This window comes from Nomascus leucogenys, chromosome 13 (assembly GCF_006542625.1).
Source record: "Nomascus leucogenys isolate Asia chromosome 13, Asia_NLE_v1, whole genome shotgun sequence".
NCBI lineage: Eukaryota > Metazoa > Chordata > Mammalia > Primates > Hylobatidae > Nomascus > Nomascus leucogenys.
In genome coordinates, this window is record NC_044393.1 from 619,938 (window position 1) to 647,564 (window position 27,627).

Consider the following 27,627-nt stretch of genomic DNA (forward strand, 5'->3'; position numbering starts at 1 on the left):
TGTGCCACCCAGCCTGGGAGACAGAGCAGGGCCCTGTCTCAACAAACAACAAACTTTTATTTCTAGTCACCAAAACGTTGTGTGTATAGCATAGTTTATTATTTTCAAAACACTTTCAAATTGTTTTAATCTTCATAAGGTCTACTCTGGGAAAAACAGGATAGGCATTGTTACACTAACCTTTTTTTCTGGTTACAAATGTCAGACATGTTCATTACATCACTGCAAAACACAAGGACAAGAGGCCAGGTGCAGTGTCTCATGCCTGTAATCCCAGCAAGGCCTCCCACCTTTGGGAGGCCGAGCTGGGTGGGTCACCTGAGGTCACGAGTTTGAGACCAGTCTGGGCAACATGGTGAAACCCGGTCTCTACTAAAAATACAAAAATTATCTGGACGTGGTGGCGCACACCTGTAGTCCAGGGACTCGGGGCGTTGAGGCAGGAGAATCGCTCGAACCTGGGAGGCGGGGGTTGCAGTGAGCTGAGATTGCACCACTGCACTCCAGCCTGGGTGACAGAGCGAGACTCTGTCTCAAAAAAAAAAAAAAAAAAAGTTATTTGTTAATATCACTGTCAAGCTCATCAGAAAGTACTGGAAGTGTTCGACCTCACAACGGCAAAAAAAATTTTTTTTTCTTTTTTTTTTTTTTTTGAGACGGACTCTCGCTCTGTTGCCCAGGCTGGAGTGCAGTGGTGCAATCTCGGCTCACTGCAAGCTCCGCCTCCTGGGTTCACGCCATTCTCCTGCCTCAGCCTCTCCGAGTAGCTGGGACTACAGGCACCCGCCACCACGCCCGGCTAATTTTTTTGTATTTTTAGTAGAGACGGGGTTTCACCGTGGTCTCGATCTCCTGACCTCGTGATCCACCCGCCTCGGCCTCCCAAAGTGCTGGGATTACAAGCGTGAGCCACCGCGCCCGGCCTAATATTTTTTTTTTTTGGCCCGGGCACAATGGCAAAATTCTTATTCTTACTTCAAAGCTCAAATTTTATCACTGCTAACAAATGCTGTCAGTTGCTTTCCTTAAAGTGTATGGGTTTTTGTTTTTTCTTTCACTCCCCTGACATAAAATATTTGGTATTTTTCTATACCAGCAACCAATTCTCCAAACGCTAACTGGGTGGTCCAATATAATTCAGCTAAATTCTGACACTGCCTTGCTGGAGTCGGTGTCAGATCCTGCAAATGACAAGGGCTCAGTCCTAACCAACTGCCCACACTTCAGACCCCAGGAGCCAGTCCAGAGCCACTTATATTTATGACCACTGGGCTTTCTAAATCAGGGGTTCTCACAACCTGCTCTTCAGGTTAGATTTACTAGAATGTCTCACAGAACTCAAGAAAATTTGTATGTTTGTCAGTTTATTATAAAGGAGCAGCCAAGTGGAAGAGACATTCAGCCATCCCCGTTAAAGTGGAAGTAAGCCTGAGTAAACCTTTATCCAGTATTGGACAACATCCTCTAAGGCTTAACGCAATGAAAAGAATCAGACCCATAACAAAGAGTGTATCTGCTTTCGGGATCTAGGAGTGTTACAATTAAATAAAAAACAAGAGTATTTTTAAACAAAGATTAATTTTAATAAGAAAGAAAGGCTGGGCCTGGTGGCTTATGCCTGAAATCCCAACACTTTGGGAGGCCGAGGTGGGTGGATCACCTGAGGTCAGGAGTTCAAGACCAGCCTGACCAGCTTGGTGAAACTGTGTCTCTACTAAAAATACAAAAATTAGTCAGGCCTGGTGGTGGGCATGTGTAATCCCAGCTACTCAGAAGGCTGAGACAGGAAAATCACTTGAACCCAGGAGGCGGAGGTTGCAGTGAGCCAAGATCTCCCCATTGCACTCCAGCCTGGGTGACGAGAGTGAAACTCTGTCTCAAAGAAAAGCAAAAAAAGAGAAAAGGGTATAATGATCCCTTGCACAAGCCCATGTATTATAATACTGCAATCCTTCCCATAAGGAAACCAAATGGGAGGATCTGGCATTTTGTACAAGACCCCAGAGCTGTCAACAACATTGTGATTCCACGACATGGGTGCCACCAAAGCCTCCCACTCTGGCAGCCACCGTCCCTGCGGAAGCGAGGTATTGACTGTGGCTGATGCTTTCTCCAGTAGACACAGAGTTGGCTCTTGTTTTCTTTTACATGAGAGGACCAGCAGTATACCTCAACCATCATGCCCTGAGGACACACTGAGGGTCCCACCTATGTTTCTGTTTTTGCTTTGAGATGGAGTCTCCCTCTGTCACCCTGGCTGGATGGAGTGTGGTGGCGTGATCTCAGCTCATTGCAACCTCCACCTCTCCGGTTGAAGAGATTCTCCTGCCTCAGCTTCCCGAGTAGCCGAGACTACACGTACATGCCCAGCTAATTTTTGTATTTTTAGTAGAGATGGGGTTTCACCATGTTGGCCAGGCTGGTCTCGAACTCCCGGCCTCAAATGATCCTTCCACCTTGGCCTCTCAAAAGGCTGAAATTATAGCCACTGTTCCTAGCTCAGCATTTTCCATCTGGTGAATGTCCAAGTTTCTGAAAAATAACTCAAGAACATATGTTAAGCTGTTATCTTTTAGTTTCCACAGGGAACCAAAACACCTTGTGACTCTGACTTACTTTTTTTTTTTTTTAGAGACAGAGTCTTGCTCTGTTGCCCAGACTGGAGTGCAGTGGCGCAATCTCGGCTCACTGAAAGCTCTGCCTCCCGGGTTCACGCCATTCTCCTGCCTCAGCTTCCTGAGTAGCTGGGACTACAGGCACCTGCCACCACGCCCAGCTAATTTTTTGTATTTTTTTTTAGTAGAGATGGGGGTTTCACCGTGTTAGCCAGGATGGTCTCGATCTCCTGACCTTGTGATCCGCCCGCCTCGGCCTCCCAAAGCGCTGGGATTACAGGCGCGAGCCACCGCGCCCGGCCGGGAGACTATTGTTTAAGCCTTTTCTATCTTCTTCCTCATCAGATTGTTCCTTTGCCTGCCAAGGGTGGTGAGGTGCCTGGAATTTCCCTTGGAGGAACTCAGGACTCAAGATTCTTTTGTTTTGAGAAAGTCTTGCTCTGTCGCCCAGGCTGAAGTGCAGTGGCGTGATCTTGGCTTGCTGCAACCTCAGCCTCCTGGGTTTACATGATTCTCCTGCCTCAGTCTCCCAAGTAACTGAGATTACAGGCGCCCGTCATCATGCCCAGCTAATTTTTTTTTGTATTTTTAGTAGAGATGGGGTTTCACCATTTAGCCAGGCTGGTTTTGAAGGGATCTGCCCACCTTGGCCTCCCAAAGTGCTGAGATTACAGGTGTGAGCCACTGTGCCTGGACCTTTTTTTTACCTTTGGAGACAGACTCTTGCTGTTGCCCAGGCTGACTGCAGTGGCACAATAACGGCTCGCTGCAACCTTGATCTCCTGGGCTCAAGTGATCCTCCCACCTCAGCGTCCTGAGTAGCTGGGACTACAGGCATGTGCCACCACACCTGGCTAACTTTTTAGCTTTTGCAGAGATGGGGTCTTGCTATGTTTTCCAGGCTGGTCTCAAACTCCTGGACTCAAGCAATCCTCTTGCCTTGGACTTCCAAAGTGCTGGGCTTACAGGCATAAGCCACCATGCCCAGCCAACCCAGTTTCTCTACTTTAAAATTACCATCTTTCAGTCGGTTGCAGTGGCTCATGCCTATAATCCCAGCACTTTGGGAGGCTGAGGCGGGCAGATCATGAGGTCAGGAGTTTGAGATCAGCCTCACCAACATGGTGAAACCCCGTTTCTACTAAAAATACAAAAACTAGCTGGGCGTGGTAGGGTGCACCTGTAATCCCAGCTAGTTGGGAGGCTGAGGCAGGAGAATCACTTGAACCTGGGAGGCAGAGGTTGCAGTGAGCCAAGATCAGGCTATTGTACTCCAGCCTGGGTGACAGAGTGAGACTCCATCTCCAAAAAAAAAGATTATCATCTTTCCCTTTGTAGTTAATAAATATGGCCAGACACGGTGGCTCACGTCTGTAATCCCAGCACTTTGGGAGGCTGAGGTAGGTGGATTACCTGAGATCAAGAGTTTGAGACCAGTCTGACCAACATGGTAAAACCCTGTCTCTACTAAAAATACAAAAAGTAGCTGGGCATGGTGGCGCGTACCTGTAATCTCAGCTACTTGGGAGGCTGAGGCAGGAGAATTGCTTGAACCCAGGAGGCAGAGGTTGCAGTGAGCCGAGATCTGCCACTGCACTCCAGCCTGGGTGACAAAGTGAGACTCCATCTCAAAAACAAAACAAAACAAAACAAAAACAAAAACAGGCCGGGCGCAGTGGCTCATGTCTGCCCAGAGGCAGAGGTTGCAGTGAGCGGAGATTGCACCATTGCATTCCAACCTGGGCGACAGAGCGAGACTCTGTCTCAAAAAAAACCAAACCAAAAAAATCCCCAAAACAAAAATGATAAATATTTTAGAAGGAAGAATAGCCCCCCCACAGCCCCGCCCAAGATATTCACATCCTAACCCCTGGGATCTGTGAACGTTGGTTCCAAGCAAAGGGGAATTACAGCGGCAGATGGAATGAAGGTCGCTGGTCGGCCGACTCGGAGACAGGAGGTGCCCTGGGCCAGCTGGTGGCCCCATGTCATCACAAGGGGCCTTGACAGCAGATGAGGGAGGCAGGAGAGTCAGTGTTGGGGCCAGCAGGGTGAGGACTCAACTGGCTTTGGCTGGCTTTCAGCTGTGGGATAGGCCACGAGACAAGGGTCTCAAGTGCTTCAAGAAACTGGAAAGGCAGGAACAGCTTCTCCCCTGGAGCTCCAAAAGCAATTGTCCCTGCAGACACCCTGATTTTGGCTGAGTGAGGCTGGGCTGGACTTCCGACCTACAGAACAGTTAGAGAACACGTTTGCATTTTTATTTATTTGTTTATTTATTTTTTGAGACGGAGTCTCGCTCTGTCACCCAGGCTGGAGTGCAGTGGCGCCATCTTGGCTCACTGCAAGCTCTGCTTCCTGGGTTCCCGCCATTCTCCTGCCTCAGCCTCCCGAGTGGCTGGGACTACAGGCGCCCGCCACCATGCCCGGCTAATTTTGTTTTTGTATCTTTAGTAGAGACGGGGTTTCACAGTGTTAGCCAGGATGGTCTCAAGCTCCTGACCTCGTGATCTGCCCGCCTTGGCCTCCCAAAGTGCTCTGGGATTATAGGTGTGAGCCACTGCGCCCGGACACATTTACATTTTTAAAAAATAGAGATGGGTTCTCGCCATGTTGGTCTTGAACTCCTGGCCTCAAGCAATCCTCCTGCCTTGGCCTCCCAAAGTGCTAGGATTACGGACGTGAGCCTCCGAACTCAGCCTAAATTTGCATTTTTAAGCGACTAAGTTTGAGATAATTTGTTCCGGCAGCAGTAGAAAGCTAAGTTATCTTGGAGGTGATTTTTTTTTTTTTTTAGATGGAGTTTCTCTCTTGGAGCCCCAGAGTGAAGGACGTAGAACAGGCCCTAGGGCTCACCCCAGGCAAACCTCGGTGGGCTTGTGCAACACACAGGCATGATGTGGCCGCCCTCCCATCCCCAGGTCCCCCTCAGTACTCCTCTTCGACTTTATTGACATTTATTCCCACAACGTGAGGATAGGCAAACTCAGATAAATGACATACATAGACCACGTGAACCCTCTCATATTTACCAGATAATAAAATAGTAGCACTGACAAAGGCTCAAAATTTTCTTAATTCTTCCCCAGAGACAGGCTCACTCTGTTGCCCAGGCTGGTCTTGAACTCCTGGCCACAGGTGATCCTCCCACCTTGGCCTCCCAAAGTGTTGAGGTAAAAGGCATGAGCCACCGCACTTGGCCAGTCTAATTTTTAAAGATACCTTTTCCTCACTGGCTCGAGCACGTTCTACTTTACTGGGAACTGAATGAAAGTGCAACTCTAATTACACAGCCCCTCCGAAGTGCAGTGGCTTGGGAACCTCCCATTCTGGGAGGCGGCCTGCAGAGTCCTCCTCCTAAAAGTGTGAGCACAGGGTCAGGACGCCATCCCAAACAAGCACCTGTTTCTTATTTTCCGACTAATTTCGGTCCCCTGATAGGGAATCCGGGATCCTGCAGACAGGCAGCGGGTGACAGCAAGCGCAAGGGTGTTCGATTACACCTGGAGAGGTCAGGAGAGCCAGCCCTGCGGTGCAGAGAAAAAAACCCAGCACAGAGACCAACACAGCCAGCTCCAGCCTCTGCCAATAAAACATATAAATGAGCCCTGGGGGCTGGAGGAGCGCCACAGGATCCAAGCTGGCTGCCGGATCCGAGTGGGATCGGGGTGCCGGCTATGGGACTGGGGTGGGATTGGGGTGCTGGCTATGGGACTGGGGTGGGATCGCGGTGTCAGCTATGCTATGCGATCGGGGTGAGTGCCGGCTGTGGGATCGGGGTGTCATCTATGGGATCGGGGTGCCGGCTGCGGGACTGGGGTGGGATCGGGGTGTCAGCTATGGGATCGGGGTGCCGGCTGCGAGACTGGCGTGGGATCGGGGTGTCAGCTATGGGATCGGGGTGCCGGCGGTGGGACAGCGGGGGAACCGGGGTGTTAGCTATGGGATCGGGATGGGTGCCGGCTGTTGGGCTGGGGTGGGATCGGGGTGTCGCCTGTGGAACTGCGATGGGATCGGGGTGCTGGTTGTGGGACTGGGGTGACAGCTTGAGGGGTGACCGAGCCCTCCCTCCTGGCCGCTCCCAGATGCCCCTCGCCCTCCACGCTGGGAGCGCCGTGGCTGGCTGAGCCTCCGGCATGTTCCGCGCGAGTCCGTGCACCCTACAGCGTCCTCCTCCACAGCCTCGTGTTCAGGCGTCCGCCCCGCAGGGGAGTCCCCTCCGTGCCCGTTCACCCACAGCAGCGTCCGGGCGACGGGTGCCCGTACCTGGAGGCCTGAAGGTGCCGCCCTGCCGCGCGTGGGCACTGCTCCCTGGCGCCGTCCGTCCACTAACCATCGTCCCTCTGCCCGGCCGCCCGCGCGGGGCACGCAACGCCCGACCGGGACCTTGGGGATCACGAGGAAACTGCGGCTTTAGGGACGGATAGTGTTCGTCCGCGCACGCGCCCCGGGGCCCATTGGGCCTTATTTCACGGCCCCGCCTTCCTCCTCCGCGAGCGCCAAATAAGTGTCCGGCCCTCCCAGCTCCGTGCGTGCGCGGCCCCGCGGCCTGCGTCACTAGGAAGCGCGCGCCCGCGCCGCCGCCGCCGCCGAATCCCCAACAAGGAGCGAAGCCCGCGGCCGCCGCCGCCGCCCGCCGCCGCCGCAGCTCCCGACGCCACCGCCCCCGCCGGGCGCCCGAGCAGGCCCGGCGCGGCCCCAGGTAAGCGGCGCCGGCGAGCCCGCGGCCCCCCCGCGGCGAGGCCTCTCGCTCCGCTCACGCGCCGCCGTCCAGTCAGGGGTCCCTGCGGAGCGTCAGGACGTTACGGCGGGGGGAGGGGAGGGCCGGGGGAGGGGCGGCCGCGCGGGCGGCGGCGTCAGGCGCGACGGCGGCGTCAGGCGGGCGGCGCGGGCGGTGGCGGGCGCGGGCGCGGGCGGTGGCGGCGCTTCCTGCCTCCATCTTGGCGCCGCGGGCTGGCGCGGGCTCGGCCTCCAGCGGCCTCCTCGGTGGACCCTGCTGGAGGGGACCACGCCGCAGGGGTCCGACCCGCAGGGACGCGACCCACAGGGACCACCACGCGACTCGCAGGGGCCACCCCACAGGGACGTGACCCACAGGGACGCGACCCCACAGGGACCACCCCGCAGGCACCCGACCCGCAGGGACGCGACCCCCAGGGGCCACCCCGCAGGCACCCGACCCGCAGGGACGCGACCCCCAGGGGCCACCCCGCAGGCACCCGACCCGCAGGGGCCACCCCACAGGGACGCGACCCACAGGAACCACCCCACTGGGACCCATTCTCAGGGACCTGACCCGCAGGGACCACCCCACAGGGGCCCGAGTCACTGTAGAGCCACAGGTGGGACCTGGGTCTGTGTAGACCCATGGTGGTGTGGACCCTGTTGGTCGGAGCTGATTTGTTGTGGGCCCGTTGTCAGTCATGACATGTTATGTATTTGGTTACTGTATAATTCATGCATGACTGAAAAGTCGTGACTGACTTTTCTGTTGAACCAGAATTCTCTTTCTTTGCTAACACTTCAAATACAACAGTTTCAATTACATCAGTGTTGACCGTGCCGGTCAAGAATACTAGTTTAAAATATTTTCTTGGGCCAGGCGTGATGGCTCACGCCTGTAATCCCACCACTTTGGGAGCCCGACGTGGGCGGATCATGAGGTCAGGAGTTTGAGAGCAGCCTGGCTAACACGGTGAAATCCTGTCTCTACTAAAAATACAAAAGTTAGCCGGGCGTGGTGGTGTGCACATGTAATCCCAGCTACTTGGGAGGCCGAGGCAGGAAAATTGCTTGAACCCAGGAGGCAGAGGTTGCAGTGAGCGGAGATGGTGCCATTGCACTCCAGCCTGGGTGACAGAGCAAGGTTGCGTCTCAAAAAAAAAAAAAAGTGAGTAAAATATTTTCTCATATCTGATTTACCTAATAATTTGGAAACTCACTTCGCACTAGTGGGGAACCCAAGCCTTGGGATCAAAGCTGGGTGGGTCTTGGCTTCAACACAGAAGGGGCTGTGGAGAGGCCAGGTGTGGTGGCTCACACCTGTAATCCCGGCACTATGGGAGGTCAAGGTGGGAGGATCACTGGAGGTCGGTTCGAGACCAGCCTAGCCAACATGGTGAAACCCCGTCTCTACCAAAAATACAAAAATTAGCCAGGCGTGTCGGGCGCCTGTAGTCCCAGCTACTCGGGAGGCTGAGGCAGGAGAATCACTTCAACCCGGGAGGCAGAGCTTGCAGTGAGCCAAGATTTCGCCATTGCACTCCAGCCTGGGCGACAGAGTGAGACTCCATCTCAAAAAAACAAGGGGCTGTGGAGAGAGGAGGGGGTGCTCGTCCTTGGGAAGGCAATGGGGTGAGATGCTCTGTAGTGCTGCTTCTGTGTCTAAAGAGCATTGTATCAAGGACTTGCACTATTTTCTGTGAGGTAACTTTTGTGCATACTGCTTTGAACCTTTAATATAGTTGCCATTGGAGGCTGGGTGCGGTGGCTCACGCCTGTAATCCCAGCACTTTGGGAGGCCAAGGCGGGCGGATCATGAGGTCAGGAGATTGAGATCATCCTGCCTAATACAGTGAAACCCCGTCTCTACTAAAAATATAAAAAATTAGCCGGGCGTGGTGGCAGGCACCTGTAGTCCCAGCTACTCAGGAGGCTGAGGCGGGAGAATGGTGTGAACCCAGGAGGCGGAGCTTGCAGTGAGCCAAGATCATGTCACTGCACTCCAACCTGGGTTACAGAGTGAGACTCCGTCTCAAAAAAAAAAAAAAAAAAAAAAAAAAAATATGTATATATATATATATATATAGTTGCCATTGGAGAGGCTGGAATTCAGTTTTCTGCGTGTACATTGCGTAATCCTCTGTAAAGCCCTGAAGCTGTGACGAGGACCCCTGCCTGCAGTGAGGCTGTTGCCTCTTTGCAGCTCTCTGCTTAAATGACTTTAGTTGCCCCTTATGAAAGCAGCGTCTCCTCAGTGAGAGTTAAACCCCGAGAGGTCAGCACGGGAGATCAGTAGTATTTTAAGTGAAATTTTTAATTTTTTTTTTTTTTTTTTTTTTTTGAGACGGAGTCTCGCTCTGTCGCCCAGGCTGGAGTGCAGTGTCGCGATCTCGGCTCACTGCAAGCTCCGCCTCCCGGGTTCGTGCCATTCTCCTGCCTCAGCCTCTCCGAGTAGCTGGGACTACAGACGCCCGCCACCACGCCCGGCTAATTTTTTGTATTTTTAGTAGAGACGGGGTTTCACCGTGGTCTCGATCTCCTGACCTCGTGATCCGCCCGCCTCGGCCTCCCAAAGTGCTGGGATTACAAGCATGAGCCACCGCGCCCGGCCGAAATTTTTATTTTTTAATTTTAATTTTTTATTTTTTTGAGACAGAGTCTCGCTCTGTTGTCTAGGCTGGAGTGCAGTGGCGCAACCTCGGCTGGCTGCAACCTCTGCCTCCGGAGTTCAAGAGATTCTCCTGCCTCAGCCTCCCAAGTAGGTGGGATTACAAGCACCCACAACCACGCCCGGCCAATTTTTTGTTTGTTTTGTATTTTTAGTAGAGACAGGGTTTCATCATGTCGGCCAGGCTGGTCTCGAATTCCTGACCTCAGGTGATCCGCCCGCCTCGGCCTTCCAAAGTGATGGGATTACAGGCGTGAGCCACCATGCCTGGCCAAATTTTTGAATTTTTGAATTTTTTTTTTTCTGAGACAGGGTCTTGCTCTGTCACCCAGGCTGAAGTGTAGTGGCGCAATCTCGGCTCACTACAGCCTCTGCCTCCCGGGTTCAAGCAGTTCTCCCACTTCAGCCTCCTGAGTAGCTGGGATTACATGGGCACACCACCACGCCCAGCTAATTTTTGCATCTTTAGTAGAGATGAGGTTTTACCATGTTGGCCAGTCTGGTCTAACTCCTGGCCTCAGGTGATCTGCTCGCGTTGGCCTCCCAAAGTGCTAGGATTATGGGCGTGAGTCACCATGCCTGGCCTAAGTAAAATTTTAAAGTGGCTTTTTTTTTTTTTTTTTTAAAGACAGTCTCACTCTTGAGTGCAGTGGCATGATCTTGGCTCACTGCAACCTCTGCTGCCCAGGTTCAGGTGATTCTCCTGCCTCAGCCTCCCGAGTAGCTGAGATTACAGGCACCTGCCACGGCGCCTGGCTAATTTTTCTATTTTTAGTGCAGACGGGGTTTCACCATATTGATCAGGCTGGTCTTGAACTCCTGACCTCATGATCCACCTGCCTTGGCCTCCCAAAGTGCTGGGATTACAGGTGTGAGCCACCGCGCCCGGCCTACAGTGGCTTTTTATTCATGTTTGTTTAAAGTTCTTTATTTTGAATCCTAAGTCTACAACAACAAAGTTATGGTAGTGAAAAAAAATTATATTTTAGAAATATGAAGTAAGTCTGTCAATGTAAACGAATTCATCATTGTAACTTTTCTGGCTAAAAGCATCTGAAGACAGTCTTCAGAGACCCTGATGCCCTAATGGGAAATGTGCCCACCAGCAGCTGGAGGGGTTCGCCTGTGAGCCCCCTTTCCCCTTAGGTGCTCTGTCCTAGATGGCTGCCATTTAAATTGAGTGACAGTAAACGGCTCATCATGTTCCAGGATGTTCTTAATTTGTAAAATTTTTTTTCCTCGTTTAAACAATACATTTTCCTTCCATCACTCATTTTCGATACCCTCCTGAAACAGGAAACGGGAAATATTTTCTTGTCTCTTGCACTTAGTCCTTAGTGCTTGTGTTTAGATGTGTTCCGTGAATACTTTGAGTAGCGTTCATGTGGAGCCCTAACTGGTGTTCTCTGGGCTCTGGGCACTGCCTCTTCTTACCCCAAACCTACCGCAGCCCTCCCCACCACTCACCGTCCGCCACACTCACTGCTCTCCCAGGCCAGGATGGCATCAGTAACACATGTGGGGTCTTTGCTGCGGGTGGTACCCAGCTCCCCACGGTTTCTTTTTGCTTCCTTTTCTTTGAGAATGGGTCTTTCCTTCATGATGTTTAACCACCATCCCCTCTGTTCAGATCACCTACATTTCTTGGTTCCTTGGATCTTTGGTCTAGGGTTACTTCAGAGACTGGCTGCCATTTGCAATTGGTGGCCCAGGAAGTCGTAGCTTTCTTTTCTCCCCTTTATCTTGCCTGTGGCCCTTTACCTTGGAGTTGTGTGGAGACCCATGCCCAGTTAGGAAGAAGTAGAGCCCCCTGGTCCAGTGCATACCCAGACAAAAGGCAGCCTGTGGAATGGAGGAAAAGAAGCTAGGGTGGCTTGAGGACCTTTTGTTCTCCTGAAGACTTCCTCTCCCTAAGACATTCAGAAAAATGTTCACATGCTAGAAAATGTGGGTTGAGTAAGATTTAGCAATAACCTTGAGACCTGAAGGTACATTTTGTGATCGATTGTTCAGTTTAGGGGAGTTAGTTCTGGCATTGAAGGCATAATTGCAGAGGCCTGGCTGGGCTGTGAATGCCTCCCCTTAGTGAGTGCAGGGCCAGACTCTCTGCAGGGGACCACTGCATGCCAGGTTGGGGTGGACCCACTCCTGTCCTTAGACACACTTGTTTGTTACAGTCCTAGGGGCAGGTGATATTATTTTTATATTAACGATGATTTTAAAAGTTCTGGAAAATTTTATTTTCTTTCTTTCTTTTTTTTCTTTTTCTTCTTTTTCTTTTTTTGTGACAGGGTCTTGATCTGTTGCCCAGGCTGGAGCGCAGTGGCACAACCATGGCTCACTGCAGCCTTGACATCCTGGGCTTAAGCGATCCTCCTGCCTCAGCCTCCAGAGTAGCTGCAACTACAGGCATGCACACCACCATGCCTGGCTATTTTTTATTATTTGTTTAGCAGAGATGGGATGTTGCTGTGTTGCTCAGGCTGGTCTCAAACCCCTGAGCTCCAGCAGTCCTCTTGCCTTGGCCTCCCAAAGTCCTGGGATTACAGGTGTGAGACACCATGCCTGGCCATGAAAATTTTTCTTTCTTTAAAAAGTTTTTATATTCTGTACTTTCTAGTTTATATCTAATCCCAATGAGTCATTCTATTATAGTAGCATTACAATTTTTTTATTATGGTAAAATATACATAACATAAAATTTACGATTTTAAGCTTTTTTTTTTTTTTTTTGAGACGGAGTTTCGCTCTTGTTGCCCAGTGGTGCAGTGGCGCGATCTCGGCTCACTGCAACCTCTGCCTCCTGGATTCAAGCAGTTCTCCTGCCCCAGCCTCCCGAGTAGCTGGGACTACAAGTGCCTGCCACCACGCCTGGCTAATTTTTAGTATTTTTAGTCGAGACGGTGTTTCACCGTGTTGGCCAGGATGGTCTCAAACTCCTGACCTCAGGCCATCCCCTCCCCCCTCAGCCTCCCAAAGTGCTGGGATTACAGGCGTGAGCCACTGCGCCTGGCCCATTTTAACTATTTTTAAATGTGTGGTTCAGCACCATTCAGAACAGCCACAGGGATTGTGCAGCCATCACCGCTGTCCATTTCCAGAGCTTTTCATCATCCCAAACAGAAATTCTGTACTCATTAAAGAACAACTCCCTGTACCCCCTCCCCCAGCCCCTGGTCACTTCTATTTTACTTTCTTTCTTTTTCGTTTTTTGAGAGAGTTCTCACTCCGCTGCCCAGACTGGAGTGCAGTGGTGTGATCATGGCTCACTGCAGCCTCAATCTCCTAGGCTCAAACGATCCTCCAGCCCCGCCTCCCGAGTAGCTGAGACTATCCCAGGTTTGTATATTTTCTTTTGGTTGTTGTAGTTTTTAATTTTCACATTTCCATTTGGTTGTAACTCCTGTTTCTATACCAAGATTTTCTTTCCACTTGGTTGAGAATTTTGCTTTGCTCTTGGAGCTGGTCCGACAGCACCTGAGAGTTTCTGGATTCTGTGTTCAGGAGCCAGCTTCTCTTGTGTGTTTGTTCCTTTGAGAATCAGACTACCCTTTGCCAGGTAGTTTGATCGTGTTCTGGATGCTTTGACTACTATGCTATGGACTCTGGGTCTTGTTTAAGTTTCACAGAGAATGTAGACTTTTTTTTTTTATAGCAAGAAATCGACCTGGTTAGGTTCAGGCTGCAAATTTTGCACCCCGTTCCTGTGTCTGTGTTGTTAGGCCAGTTTAGTTTAGAGACTTTCCAGTGCACTGTGGATCTGCCTCATGCGCCATTGGGGCCCATCTGAGACCCGGGCAGTGGTCTATCTTGTAGGTCAGTTTTCTTCCCTTTGCCCTTTAGGGTCAGGACCACGTAGAGACTGTCTTGGGATGACCCAGGCGCTCACACACAGCTGTGTGCCATCCTCTCTCCTCCCCTCTCGTGGCCTCCCCCACACTCTGACTCCAGGCACCTTGCCCTCTGGCTGGAAACCAGGGGCTTTCGTGTTCCCTGTGCTAAGTAGGGGATGGAGAGTGAGAGGGTAACAGGGAGCCCCCACGCTCTTGGGCCACCATTCCTTTAGTCAGGAGGAAGATTCCCTTCTCTCCAAGCTTTTTGGGCCAGGACAGCCATTATCACGGGGTTTTTAGCAGGGGTTGGACTTGCTGAAGGCAAAGCCAGGAAAGACAAAATAATAATAATTTTAAAACCCAGGACAGGCCAGGCACGGTGGCTCACACCTGCAATCACAGCACTTTGGGAGGCCGAGGTGAGTGGATCACCTGAGGTCAGGAGTTTGAGACCAGCCTGGGCAACATGATGAAACCTGTAATCCCAGCTATTGGAGAGGCTGAGGCAGGAGAATCGCTTGAACCCAGGAGGTGGAGCTTGCAGTGAGCCGAGATCACGCCATTGCATTCCAGCCTGGGCGACAGAGCGAGACTTTGTCTCAAAAAAACCTCCAAAAAACAAAAAGACCCCAAAAAACAAAAAAACCCAGGGCATTTCCCTCCTCTCTTTCTGTCTTGAATGAGTTTCCCCTCCTGTTCCGCAGACTAGAGAGGACTTCTTGGAGTGCTTTCTGCACCTGAAACTCAGTTCAGGGATTGGGGCTGGCTTTGAGTTCAGGCCAGGAGAGACGGAAGAACTGGCAAGCTGGGAGCCTGCGTCCAGGGAAGTTGCTTGGAATTCCAGGCCCCTCCTGTCCTCCTGCTCTGAGCCCCACATGGAGGGAGTGGCTCTGTGCCTTCTGCCCGAGGGTTTCGGCTTATCCAGTGGGAAAAACGGGTGGAGTGCACTTACACCGCCCTCGGAACCAGAGCCTGGAATAGCCCTTCTGTTGCCACTCGTTTTTGTCAGGAGGTAGCAGTCTGGGACTCAAGGGTGGGTCTTTGGAGCTGATTAGAGATGCCTTTGTGAGTGCTATGTTGTGTGGATGTGGAGATGACTCCATCCCTGTGCCCTGTCTTGCCTCCTCCAGGACTTGGGACCCTGGAGGACTGACGCTGCTGGCCTGGGCGTCCCCTTCCGCGAGCCATGGCGACTCCCGACGTGAGTGTGCACATGGAGGAGGTGGTGGTTGTGACAACTCCGGACACTGCGGTGGACGGCAGTGGTGTGGAGGGGGTGAAGACTGTGTTGGTGACGACGAACTTGGCCCCTCACGGGTAAGCTCAGGCCTCAGTGCCATTGGGGCTGATGGGAGCTTGGGTTGGGCTGTCCTCGGCACAGCTGGCATTAACGTAGTAAGGGACAAGTGTCAGGATTTTTCTAGTTCCATTTCTTCTGAGACTGGACTCAAATGTGTGTGTAAGTAGAGAGCGAAGAAAAGCAGAAATGGCATGGGGACCAGAAGACCCAGCTGCAGCTGCGGGGAGGCCCCCCGTACCTGCACGGCCACGTGGCTCCACGTCCTGAAAGGCCGTGATTTCTCATGTAAGAGGGAGCGGTAGGGATGTCATAAATGAAGTGAAGAGCCAGCGATTTTCTTGACAATCTTCATGAAACTGTGAGTGTTTTCCTCCTCCTTTCTGTACCAGATGTCCGATTCAAATGTTAGTTGGCGAAAACGCTAACATTTGCCCAAACTGCCAGCTTTGTTTTGCTGCCCGTAGGTGGAACTGCTAGGAGGTGGCAGAGCTGCTCCTGCTGTGAGCCAGTGTCACTCCTGCCTTTGCTGGGGGTGAAATAAAGGCAGAGTCAGCCCCGGGCAGTCCCGGGCTGCGATCCTCATTCTTCCTCCCCAGAGGGCTCTGGGGCTCTGGGCTGGGGCAGTCTTCCCGTTGGTCTCATCCTTGCTGTGTCTCATGTGTGGCATCTTCATGCTGACCTAGCATATCACTGAGCATGAGCTTTTGACTTTCTCACCGTTTGACAGAGGACGACTCTAGACTGCCAACCCCCGCACGGTGCAGGTCAGACCTCCCATGGTGGACGGGTGTGCAGGCAGCTGCTGCCTGGGAGGACCTGGCCCTGAGTTCCTTCCCACCTTTCTTCTCTTGCTATGGAGGCTGTTGTTGGACCTGAGGCTTTAACCTGCCTCTTGCATATCAGGGTGGTGGAGGCTGTTCTGCGATCGCAGAGCAAGACATGGACCTGTGTGGGTTCCTGGTGTGAGGTACCCTGTCCTCTCCTGTCTCATCCACAGAGCTGGCGGCCATGTCTGGAAATGCAGGAGTCTCTGAGTTGGACCTCCCGCTGGATGTTCACACCTCCATTCTCCTTTTTCCTTTGTCAGCACCTTGGTGCACATCTTCCGTGTTTTCCGGGCATGTGTCCATGATGTTTCCAGACATCTCCCACCCCACACCTCCCCACTCTTGCCCAGAGGGGCAGTGCCCAAGTCCCTCCCTTGGGGCACCGTGGCCGCGGCTGCTGGGGTGGTGTCCACGTCTCCTCAGCCGAGCCCTGACATGGCCTGCAATGAGTAGTGTGGCAGCAGTGACCCTTGGTCAGAGAAGTCCGTGTAGCTTTCTCATGGCGCCTAGGGCTACTGCGGGGAGCCCAGGGTCATTTCTGACCTGGGGAGAGGCCGCTCTGATCCCAACTGAGCCCAGCTTTCGTGTCACCTACCCAGGCGTCTGGGTGGAAGCGGCCTCGGGGTAGGCCCAGTCCCATATCCAACTCTCCTCACCTGAGCCCTGACACCGTGGCGGCGGCTGCCGGGGTGGTGTCCAGGTCACCTCACCTGAGCCCTGACACCATGGTCGTGGCTGCTGGGGTGGTGTGGTCCAGCACTGGGTTGGGACCTTCACTGTCCTCAGCTCTAGGCCTTTCTTCCTGATCTGGTCTGACTCCCCAGACGACATGTGTCTTAGTCTGCTCGGGCTGCCATAACAAAACGCCATAGACTGGGTGGCCTGAACAGCAGAGAGTTGTTTTCTTACAGTTCTGAAGGCTAAAGTCCAAGATCAGGGTCTGCCAGGTTCCACTTTTGGGAGGACTCCCTTTCTCACTTGCAGATGGCCAACTTCTTGCTGTGTCCTCATGATGGAGAGGGAGGGAGAGAGAAAGATCTTTCTCTTTCACTTCTTAGAAGGTCACAGTCGGCCAGGCGCGGTGGCTCATGCCTGTAATTCCAGCACTGTGGGAGGCCGAGGGAGACAGATCGCTTGAGCCCAGTTCAGGACCAGCCTGGGCAACATGGCAAAACCCCATCTCTACAAAAAACACAACGCACCACCAGCTGGGCATGGTGGTAAGCACCTGTAGTCCCAGCTACTCAGGAGGCTGAAGCAGGAGGATCACCTGAGCCCGGGAGTTGGAGACAGCGGTGAGCCGTGACCGTGCCACTGCACTCCAACCTGAGTGATAGAGACCCTGTCTCCAAAAAAAAACCACCAGAAGGTCAAAGTCTTACTGGATGAGGGCCAATCTATATGACCTCATTTAAATTATCTCCTGAAGACCCCATCTTTAAATACAGTCACCCTTGGGGTGAGGCCTTCAACATAGGAATTTTACGGGGGACACAGTTCAGGACAGCGCCTTCCCCTAGCTCTCAGGGTCCTGTAGGCAGGGGCCTGCCTCTACCTCTCAGGGTCTTCTGCCAGGTGGGGCTGAGGATGGCATGTAGTGGGTGGGTGGGTGTGGGACATCTTTTGGTTGCCCTCCTTTCCCTCATTCCTGCTGGCAGAGGTAGTTGATGTGCTAGGCCTCTAGATGTAGGGATTTGGAGTATAAACTGAGCATCGGTAGTCTCCCCACGGCCAGCTCCGCCTCTCATCTGCGCCTTGCTGCTCTCTGCGTCTGCGCGTACCTCCTGCCCCTCGCTTCTGGGTTTACCCTTTGGAAGCTCTTCCCTCTGCATTGTTGTGATGACTTCCATGAGGAGCCCATTCACGTGTGTGTTATTTTTTTTTTTTTTGGGATGGAGTCTCACTCTTGTTGCCTAGGCTAGAGTGCAGTGGCATGATCTCGGCTCACTACACCCTCCGCCTCCCGAGTCGAAGTAATTTTCCTGCCTCAGCTTCCCAAGTAGCTGGGACTACAGGCATGCGCCACCACGTCCAGCTCATTTTTGTATTTTTAGTAGAGACGGGGTTTCACCATGTTGGCCAGGCTGGTCTCAAACTCCTGACCTTAAGTGATCTGCCTGCCTCAGCCTCCCAAAGTGCTGGGATTACAGGCGTGAGCCACTGTTCCTGGCCCACATGTGTGTGTCTAATTTGCCATTTTATCAGGAAGTTTGTACAGCCTTTAAAAAATTAAATATAACCATTTTTATTACAAAATATATATGGTAGAAAATTATTTCATAGCTAGAATTATTTAGAAAGAAAAAGAAAATTAGAAAATACTGATAAGCAAAAATTACAGAAGGCCGTATCACTACTACCTAGAGGTTCTTTTTTTTTTTTTTTTTTGACGGAGTCTCACTCTGTCGCCCAGGCTGGAGTGCAGTGGCGCGATCTCGGCTCACTGCAGGCTCTACCTCCCAGGTTCACGCCATTCTCCTGCCTCAGCCTCCGGAGTAGCTGGGACTACAGGCGCCCGCCACTACGCCTGGCTAATTTTTTGTATTTTTAGTAGAGAGGAGGTTTCACTGTGTTAGCCAGGATGGTCTCGATCTCCTGACCTCGTGATCTGCCCGCCTCGGCCTCCCAAAGTGCTGGGATTACAGGCGTGAGCCACCGTGCCCAGCCCTACCTAGAGATTACTACTGTCAACAACTTAGAATAGATCTTATTCTATAGCCCTGCACACGCCCCTCGTGTTCCCACCGTGAGACCCCACTGTGCACATGGCTTTCATTCTGGTTTGGCTTTAGTTAATGATCTTTGTCTTTCCATGTTGATGAATTTTCATCTCTTCTAATATTCAATTCAAATTTAAATTTCTTCCTATGTTGGCCAGGCCTGGTGGCTCCTGCCTGTAATCCGAGCACTTTGGGAGGCGGAGGTGGGAAGGTTGCTTGAGCCCAGGAGTTGAGACCAGCCCGAGCAACAAAGTGAAACCTCGTCTCTACAAAAAATACAAAAATTATTTGGGTGTGGTGGCATGCACCTACGGTCCCAGCTGCATGGGAGGTTGAGGCGTGAGGATTGCTTGAGCCCGAGAGAGGTGGAGGCTGCAGTGAGCCAAGGTCATGCCACTGCACTCCAGCCTGGGTGACAGGGTGAGATCCTGTCTCAGAAAAAAGGAAAAGTTTCTTTCCCCCCAAGTGGCTTTTACTGTCGGTTTGTCCAAGCCGGAGACCATCCCATTTAGTCCTCATATTGCCCATTAGCATGTCACTCAGAAAAGTCTCTTTTTCATGAACTGGCTCAATGAAGAGACTGGGCCAGATGTCCTGCAGGTGCCTTGCTGGGTTCAGAGGATCACAATTCGCTACAGCAGCTGAGTCGTGCCCAGGCTCCAGTCTACAAAGCCAGGGTGTAGGGACCAGCCCCACGGGGTTGGTGGGTTTTCTCCTTGTGTGTGGAGACGAGAGAGTGTAGACATAAAGACACAAGACAAAGATAAAAGACAGCTGGTCCTGGGGGACCACTACCACCAAGACGTGGAGACCGGTAGTGGCCCCGAATGCCAGGCTGCGCTGATATTTATTGGATACAAGACAAAGGGGCAGGGTAAGGAGTGTGAGCCATGTCCAATGATAGGTAAGGTCACGTGGGTCACGTGTCCACTGGACAGGGGGCCCTTCCCTGCCTGGCAGCCGAGGCAGAGAGAGAGAGGGAGAGAGACAGCTTATGCCATTATTTTTGCTTATCAGAGACTTTCAGTACTTTCACTAATTTTGCTACTGTTATCTAAAAGGCAGAGCCAGGTGTATAGGATGGAACATGAAAGCGAACTAGGAGCGTGATCACTGAAGCACAGCATCACAGGGAGACGGTTAGGCCTCCGGATAACTGCGGGTGGGCCTGACTGATGTCAGACCCTCCACAAGAGGTGGAGGAGTAGAGTCTTCTCTGAACTCCCCCAGGGAAGGGGAGACTCCCTTTCCCAGTTTGCTAAGTAGCAGGTGTTTTTCCTTGACACTGACGCTACCGCTAGACCGTGGTCCGCTTGGCAACAGGCATCTTCCCAGATGCTGGCGTTACCGCTAGACCAAGGAGCCCTCTGGTGGCCCTGTCCGGGCATAACAGATGGCTCACACTCTTCTCTTCTGGTCACTTCTCACTGTATCCGTTCAGCTCCTATCTCTGTATGGCCTGGTTTTTTCCTAGGTTATGATTGTAGAGCAAGGATTATTATAATATTGGAATAAAGAGTAATTGCTACAAACTAATGATGAATGATACTCATATATAATCATATCTATGATCTATATCTAGTATAACTATTCTTATTTTATGTATTTTATTACACTGGAACAGCTCGTGCCCTCGGTCTCTTGCCTCGGCACCTGGGTGGCTTGCTGCCCACACCAGGGTCCATCTGATGGAGTGGGTGTTTCCCAGTCTGACAAATGCAGGGCGGCCTTCACATCCTAGGGTCTCCCTTTACCCTGCCCTGCTCTGCACTCTTCCCTCCCCCTCCTGTCCAGACCACCCACATTCTAGACTCTCACACCCAAAAGAAGTCATGAACATGTCACAGGAGCATCAAGGACACTGGAGTTACCCATTTGAAATGTGGAGAGTTCAACATTAAGTAAATTTTTATTGATAAACAAAAACGGGCCAGGCGTAGTGGCTCACACCTGTAATCCCAGCACTTTGGGAGGCCAGGGTGGGTGGATCACTTGTCAGGAATTTGAGACCAGTCTGGCCAACATGGTGAAACCCCGTCTCTACTAAAAGTACAAAAATTAGCCAGGCGTGGTGGCGGGCGCCTGTAATCCAGCTACTTGGGAGGCTGCAGCAGGAGAATTGCTTGAACCGGGAAGATAGAGGTTACAGTGAGCCGAGATTGTGCCACTGCACTCCAGCCTGGGTGACAGAGCGAGACTCAGTCTCAGAAAAAAAAAAAAAAAAGGAAAAATGTTGTAGTAATAAAATCCTGCACAGCTGTCTTCGTGCACAGTTGTGGCTTAGAGCTGTCCTCTGTGGGTGTCTTGCCAGCTGGTGGCAGTGACGGACCAGGGCAGTCGCAGACACAGGCGCACGGCTGGCACAATGCCCTGGAGGCTGGTGTCCCACTTGCTGCCTTGGTTTCCTGTGGTCACTGTGGAAGGCGGCTCCTGTGGGTTAGCTTTGCTTTATGAACACTGAGTAGCAGCTTTTTTTCTAGGATGTTGAAAGAATTTGCTCACATCTTATGCTTAAGTTAACTCTTTTAAGAACAGTGAGAAGTAGACAGGAAATAATTGCCAAGTTCTCTTGCTTGCTCTGTTTATGATTGTGTCAGTTTTCTTTTGCTATTTAAGAAAACACCCAATGGCAGACACCTGTAGTCCCAGCTACTTGGGAGGCTGAGGCAGGGGAGTGCTGTGAACCCAGGGGGCAGAGCTTGCAGTGAGCCAAGATTGCGCCACTGCACTCCAGCCTGGGCAACAGAGTGAGACTCCGTCTCCAAAAATAAAAAAGAAAGAAACCACTCAAAACTTAGTGGCTTAAGACAAGACATAGTTATTATTTCTTTTAATTCTGTTGGTTGGTTCGTGGTTCTGCTGGTCTCAGCCGGCCTCACCAACCCCTGTTGTCAGCTGACAGCTCGGCAAGGACCTGCTGGTCTGGGTGGCCTTGGCCACAGGGGTCTCTGGAGGCAGGCAGTCTGAGGCACAGATAGGCTCGGCTGGGTGTCTGTAATCTTACACCTGGAGGCCCGGACTTCTTTGCCCGGTAAGTCCACAGTTGCAGAAGAAAGTGGGCCTCCTGCTCGCTTCTGTTGCCTTGATTGATGCAAGTGACATCGCCAAGCACTGGTGCAAGGGCGGAGCTAAGACTGCCTCTTGGTAGGAAGTTACAAAACGTTGTGATCATTTCTGTGGCCACAGAATGACATTTCCATTCATCCGCCTCCCGCCTTTTCCTGGGCCTTCCCAGCTCACCCCTTACGGCCACATCGGGTCTGGGTGCGGCCGGGGCTTCCTAGTTATGGCACATCTTGATCCAGAGACAGGTGAACTAAAACCTCGTGACTTCCCTCCCCTACTGAGCATGCTGTGGTGGACAAGACAGGACCGGCTCCAGGGCACGTGGCCTGTTCGAAGGCACCTCACTGATCCAAGATGGGGCAGGGCGGCCCTTTGGCCAGATGCGGCCAGAAAGCTTTCTAAGATGTGAGGGAAGAGTGACAACCATAGCCCAGGTTGGTCTTTATTCTGAGACCATCTCTTTTTTAAATTTTCTATTTTTTATGTTTTTTCCTTTCTTAGATTTCTGTGGGTCAGAACCATTTTTTACCTTGACAGAGTCTTTTGCCAGTGGAGAAACTGGAGACATGAAATGATTTTTTGTTTTTCGAAACAGAGTCTTGTTCTGTTGCACAGACTGGAGTGCAGTGGCACAGTCACGGCTCGTGGCAGCCGTGACCTACTGGGCTCAAGGAATCCTCCTGCCTCAGCCTCCTGAGTAGCTGGGGCTACAGGCATGTGCCATCATGCCCGGCCCCGTGTAGATTTTTAGTACAGTGCTGGGACTACAGGCATGTGCCACCACGCCTGGCTAATGGGGTCTCGCTATGTTGCCCAAGCTAGTCTTGAACTCCTGAACTCAAGCAGTCCTCCCACCTCAGCCTCCCAAAGCACTGGGGTTACAGGCTTGAGCCACCACGTCTGGCCGATGCAAAACAATTTGATCCCCTGGAGACTGCTTGTTTGGAGTAGAACCATCCAGCTCTGCTGTGTCCAGAGTGTTCCTTGCAAGATCACACCAGTCAGATGTGTTTCCCTTTTTTTTTGAGACCAAGTCTCACTCTGTCACACAGACTGGAGTGCAGTGGCATGATCTCAGCTCACTGCAGCAGCCTCCACTTCCCTGGTTCAAGTAAATCTCTTGCCTCAGCCTCCTGAATAGCAGGGATTACAGGCACCCGCCACCACGCCTGGCTAAATTTTGTATTTTTCGTAGAGACAGGGTTTCACCATATTGGCCAGGCTGGTCTCGAACTCCTGACCTCAAGTGACCCACCACCTCGGCCTCCCAAAGTGCTGGGATTATCGGCATGAGCCACCACACCCAGACTGTTTCCTCTCTTTTAAATCGCTGTGGCGTAAGGTCCTGCCAAGGTTTCCTCTGCCTCATGGCACAGTGGCCCCTTCCACACACAAGAGCCGGGTCTGGGATGGCATTTGTGCCCTTAGCCTGTGCCCTCTCCCCATGCAGAGGCAGCGCCATGTGTCCTAGGCTGGGGACAGCAGTGCTTGTTTCTGGCAGTTTCTGAATTAGCCACGCTTGCAGCCTAACAAACCACCACAGAGCTTGGTGGCTTAAAGCAGCAGACACTGGTCATTTCTTAAGGTTTTTGGGCCTGGGCTGGTGCTGCTGGGCCTTGCCAGGGGGTCCAGGCTGGGTTTACTTGCATATGCGGGCTTTGGTGGGCTGGCCGAGGCTCTGCATGTGGTCCTCATCTGCCAGGACACCTGCCTGAGTGTGCTTAGCAGGAGGAGAGCCAGAGTCCTTGTAGGGCCTCGTCATGGCCTCTTGGTCAAAGCTTGTCAAAGGTTGGCCCAAAGTCAAGTGGAGGGGGTAGGAAATAGCCCCCCGTCTTGATGGAGGGAGCCATGAAGGACCAGAGGGCATTTTTCAGTCTGCGGTTGCTTTGCCAGGACGCCAAGGCTCTGCCCTTGTGGGGCAGTCCCTTATGGGGCAGTGGAGAGGCTGCATGCGCCTTCTCCTCCGAGAAGGAAACCCCACATGGCAGCTGAGGCAGGGCTGTCTTGAAGGACTTAAAGATCCTCTTCTTTTCTGTGGGGAATTATATCTGTTATTCTACCAGCTGGAAATTGAGACTTCCTCTTGCTACATGTTTTTTTCGTTTTTTTTTGAGACGGAGTCTCGCTCTGTCGCCCGGACTGGAGTGCAGTGGCGCAATCTGAGCTCACTGCAAGCTCCACCTCCTGGGTTCACGCCATTCTCCTGCCTCAGCCTCCCGAGTAGCTGGGACTACAGGCGTCCGCCACCACGCCCGGCTAATTTTTTGTATTTTTAGCAGAGATGGGTTTTCATTGTGTTAGCCAGGATGGTCTCGATCTCCTAACCTCGTGATCCACCTGCCTCGGCCTCCCAAAGTGCTGGGATTACAAGCGTGAACTACCACGCCCGACCACTACGTTTTTTTAAAAGATGGGGGAGTAGAAGCTAGTGAACAACTTCATGGGTGCTGATTCCTTTCCCGGTTGGTATTTTGGTGGGAGCTTGGGAGTGCTGCTCACTTATGAAGCCTGGTGGGGCTGCCTGTCACCCCCGGCCGTGCCATGGCAGTGGCCATGTGTTGGAGGGGACGGGCCCCTGGTATGTAGCCAGCAGCTTGCACAAACATTTACTTTAAGTAAAGTGGACACTTTTCAGATGAAATTTGAACTGCAAATGCCAGTTCATCCACGTCCCACCTGAGTGCTGTGGAGGGCTCTGTTGTTCTGCAGGGATAGGGTCCCTCCTGCGGTCTGTGCTCAGTGCAGTAGGTGCATCTGCAGGTGCAACAGGGGCGCCTCTGAAGCTTGGGGTGGGGGCCTCATGGTGCCCCATCTGCACAGCCCTTTGGCCCCAGAGGCCATCTCTGTGGAGAGTTCCTGGCTGCGTTTGCACGTGGCCTGGGTTGGGTTTGCTGTGTGCCTGTGACCCCAGCTTGTCAGGGGCTCCCCAGCCTCTCTCCTCCAGTCTTGGGGCTGGGTCCTGGCCAGCTGTCGTGTGAAGGGCACGTGATCCTGTTCTGTCGTTCTCTCCACCGTCCAGAGTTCTGACTCGAGAGGCCGGCTTCCTCCTCGGAGTTCGGAGTTCAGGCACCCTCCTGGGAGCTGCACTATTCCCACTTTGTCTTATTCTTCACATAGGAGTCATTCTCAGTATGTCCCAAAGACCAGACTCCATCTTCGTAGTTTTAATCAACTCCCATTTCTCACATGGTTTGAGGTGAGATACAACTTTGAGAACTGGAGAGTGGTGAATTCTCTGGGCAGGAGAATTTATTTATTCATCAGGAGCTCCAGAGCAGAGATCACGGACGAGCAGGAGCAACAGACCAGCGGTCCCGCTCCCCTCCCTGGGCTCTGCGTGTGCCTGCGCTTGGGGACTCGCTCTGAGCTGCATCAGTCAGACCTTCCAGGAAGTTAGATGCCAGGGCTAACTGGGGGAAGGCTGGGTGGAGACTGTGCTCCAGCTCTGACCACAAGAGGGGCCGGGTAGGCAGGACCTCAGGCGCAGTGCAGGCCACCAGGAAAGGGGCTGCCAGGGCAGGCATGGCTCAGCAAGGTGCTGCCGTGTTCAAGGCCAGGCCCACGGCCCTGCAGCCCCTTCTCCCTGCCATCTTGCGAAGCCCATTCTCCTTTCAACCCTCCAAGCTGAGCCTTTGCGTTCGTAGCCTCCTCTTCCCTCATCCCCAGCCCCTTCTCAGTGCCCCCCGTCCCATCTTCTCCAGGGGTCTCTGGCAGATCTGTGGGTGTTTTCCAGCCACAAGTGGATGTCCATGCCACATTCTGCACTGCGAGCCAGCCCTTGCTGGTTCCCGAGGCCTCTCCCGGGACCTTGCCTTCTCTGCTGCTGCTTGGACAGTCAGGCCGTCCCTTCTAATCCCCTGCTCAACCAAGGCTTGGCTAACAATTTCGACATCTGGGCTAGAGCCCCCACTGCCTCTTTGCTGAGCTGCAGACCCTCTCTGAAAGATACATACTCTGGGGCATTCACAGAGCACAACACTGCGGACTGCAGGAAGGAAGCAGCATGGCCCTTCACAGCAGCAGTGGCCGTCAAGGCCTGTGGAGCAGAGGAATCGCGGGCACGGTGCCTCACACCTGGAGTCCCAGCACTTTGGGAGGCTGAGGCGGGTGGCTCACTCGAGGCCAGGAGTTCAAGACCAGCCTGGGCAACAAAATGAGACCTACAAAAAAAAAAAAAAAAAAAATTAGCTGGGCGTGGTGGCGTGTGCCTGTGGTCCCAGCTATCCAGGAGGCCGAGGTGGGTGGATTGCTTGGAGCCCAGGAGGTCAAGGCTGTCCCAAGCTGTGATTGAGCAACTGCACAGGGGAGACCCTGTCTCAAAAAAAAAAAAAAAAAAAAAAAAAAAGCCAGACTCAAAAAAGGGCATGGCCTATACTTTAATTTATGTAACATTCAGAAGCAGCAAACCTAGTTGGCCAGTGGCTGCCCTTGGAGGGAGAGCCCAGAGGGGACAACAGAGGAGGGACAGCTGTGGGCTGCTGCGTAGGTGCTCAGCGCACTTCCCCCAGGGTCTTCTGGCACCCCAGCACTTCCGTGTGCAGGTTACACCTGGGCCAAGATGACCCTGCCAGACACCAACGGGGTATCCCACAGTCGCCCCAAATTCTTCCTGTCCTGTGCAGCTCTGCTCACCGTCTTCTAGGCCATTGGCTTGGCCACAGTCCCCAGCCCAGAACCAGCAGGTCTCCAGGTGCCTCCCTGTCCAGGGTCTCTGTCTCCTTGGCCCTTGGTCCCCTCTCCGTGGGTGTCCACACTCGGGCTCCTCACCCAAGTGCTTTTTTTCTTATTTTTTTTTGATATGGAGTCTCACTCTGTCTCCAGGCTGGAGTGCAGTGGCGCGATCTTGGCTCACTGCAACCTCCGACTCCCTGGTTCAAGCGATTCTCCTGCCTCAGCCTCCCGAGTAGCTGGGATTACAGGCACACACCACCACACCCAGCGAATTTTTGTATTTTTAGTAGAGACGGGGTTTCGCCATGTTGGCCAGGATGGTTTCGAACTCCTGACCTCAGGTGATCTGCCCACCTCGGCATCCTAAAGTGCTGGGCTTACAGGTGTGAGCTTCCACACCTGCTGTGCATGTGCATGTATTTTGTTTTGTTTTGTTTGAGACAGAGTTTCGCTCTGTTGCCCAGGCTGGAGTGCAGTGGCGCGATCTTGGCTCACTGCAAGCTCCGCCACCTGGGTTCGCGCCATTCTCCTGCCTCAGCCTCCTGAGTAGCTGGGACTACAGGCGCCCGCCACCACTCCTGGCTAATTTTTTTTTTTGTATTTTTAGTAGAGACGGGGTTTCACCGTGTTAGCCAAGATGGTCTTGATCTCCTGACCTCGTGATTCACCCGCCTCAGCCTCCCAAAGTGCTGGGATTACAGGCGTGAGCCACCGCGCCTGGCCGGTGTGCGTGTGTTTTTAAGCAAACTTCTGGAAGTTTAGAAGTGCACACATCATACAGTCGGCTGTTAGGAGGTGCACAGCTGGGAGCCCCACCCAGACCTCTCCCAGCTTGTCCACATCATCTCTCCAGAGGCAGCTGCCCGCACAGGTTCCAGAAACTGGAGACTGGTTCCCTGTTTCAGACGACCCTCATGCAAGTGCGGCAACACCCTGTCTGCAGGATCAATTTCTAGAAATGGAGGTGGAGTCAGAGGGGCATGTTTCTAGAAATGGAGGTGTGGGTTAGAGGGATATGTTTCTAGAAATGGAGGTGGGGTCAGAGGGGCATGTTTCTAGAAATGGAGGTGGGGTCAGAAGGGCATGTTTCTAGAAATGGAGGTGGGGTTAGAGGGACATGTTTCTAGAAATGGAGGTGGGGTTAGAGGGGCATGTTTCTAGAAATGGAGGTGGGGTCAGAAGGGCATGTTTCTAGAAATGGAGGC

The 27,627-nt window shown here is 52.6% G+C and overlaps 2 protein-coding genes across 3 annotated transcripts in view; one reads left to right on the forward strand and one right to left on the reverse strand.

Annotated features, from left to right (window-relative positions):
• The window catches only part of RTEL1 (regulator of telomere elongation helicase 1), a 102,651-nt gene that overhangs the window by 62,590 nt on the left and 12,434 nt on the right, over positions 1–27,627 (reverse strand). The gene's annotated exons all lie outside the window — the stretch shown is intronic.
• GMEB2 (glucocorticoid modulatory element binding protein 2) overlaps positions 6,219–27,627 on the forward strand; it is a 41,791-nt gene continuing 20,382 nt past the window's right edge. Inside the window, exons 1-2 of one of the 2 annotated variants that reach the window (XM_030825278.1) lie at positions 6,219–7,317; positions 14,969–15,155. In XM_030825278.1, coding sequence (XP_030681138.1) covers positions 15,025–15,155 — 131 coding nt within the window. In that variant the 5' untranslated portion in view covers positions 6,219–7,317; positions 14,969–15,024. Of the gene's footprint in view, positions 7,318–8,472; positions 8,506–14,968; positions 15,156–27,627 lie in introns of those variants that run through there. The other variant, XM_030825279.1, reaches the window with a different exon arrangement.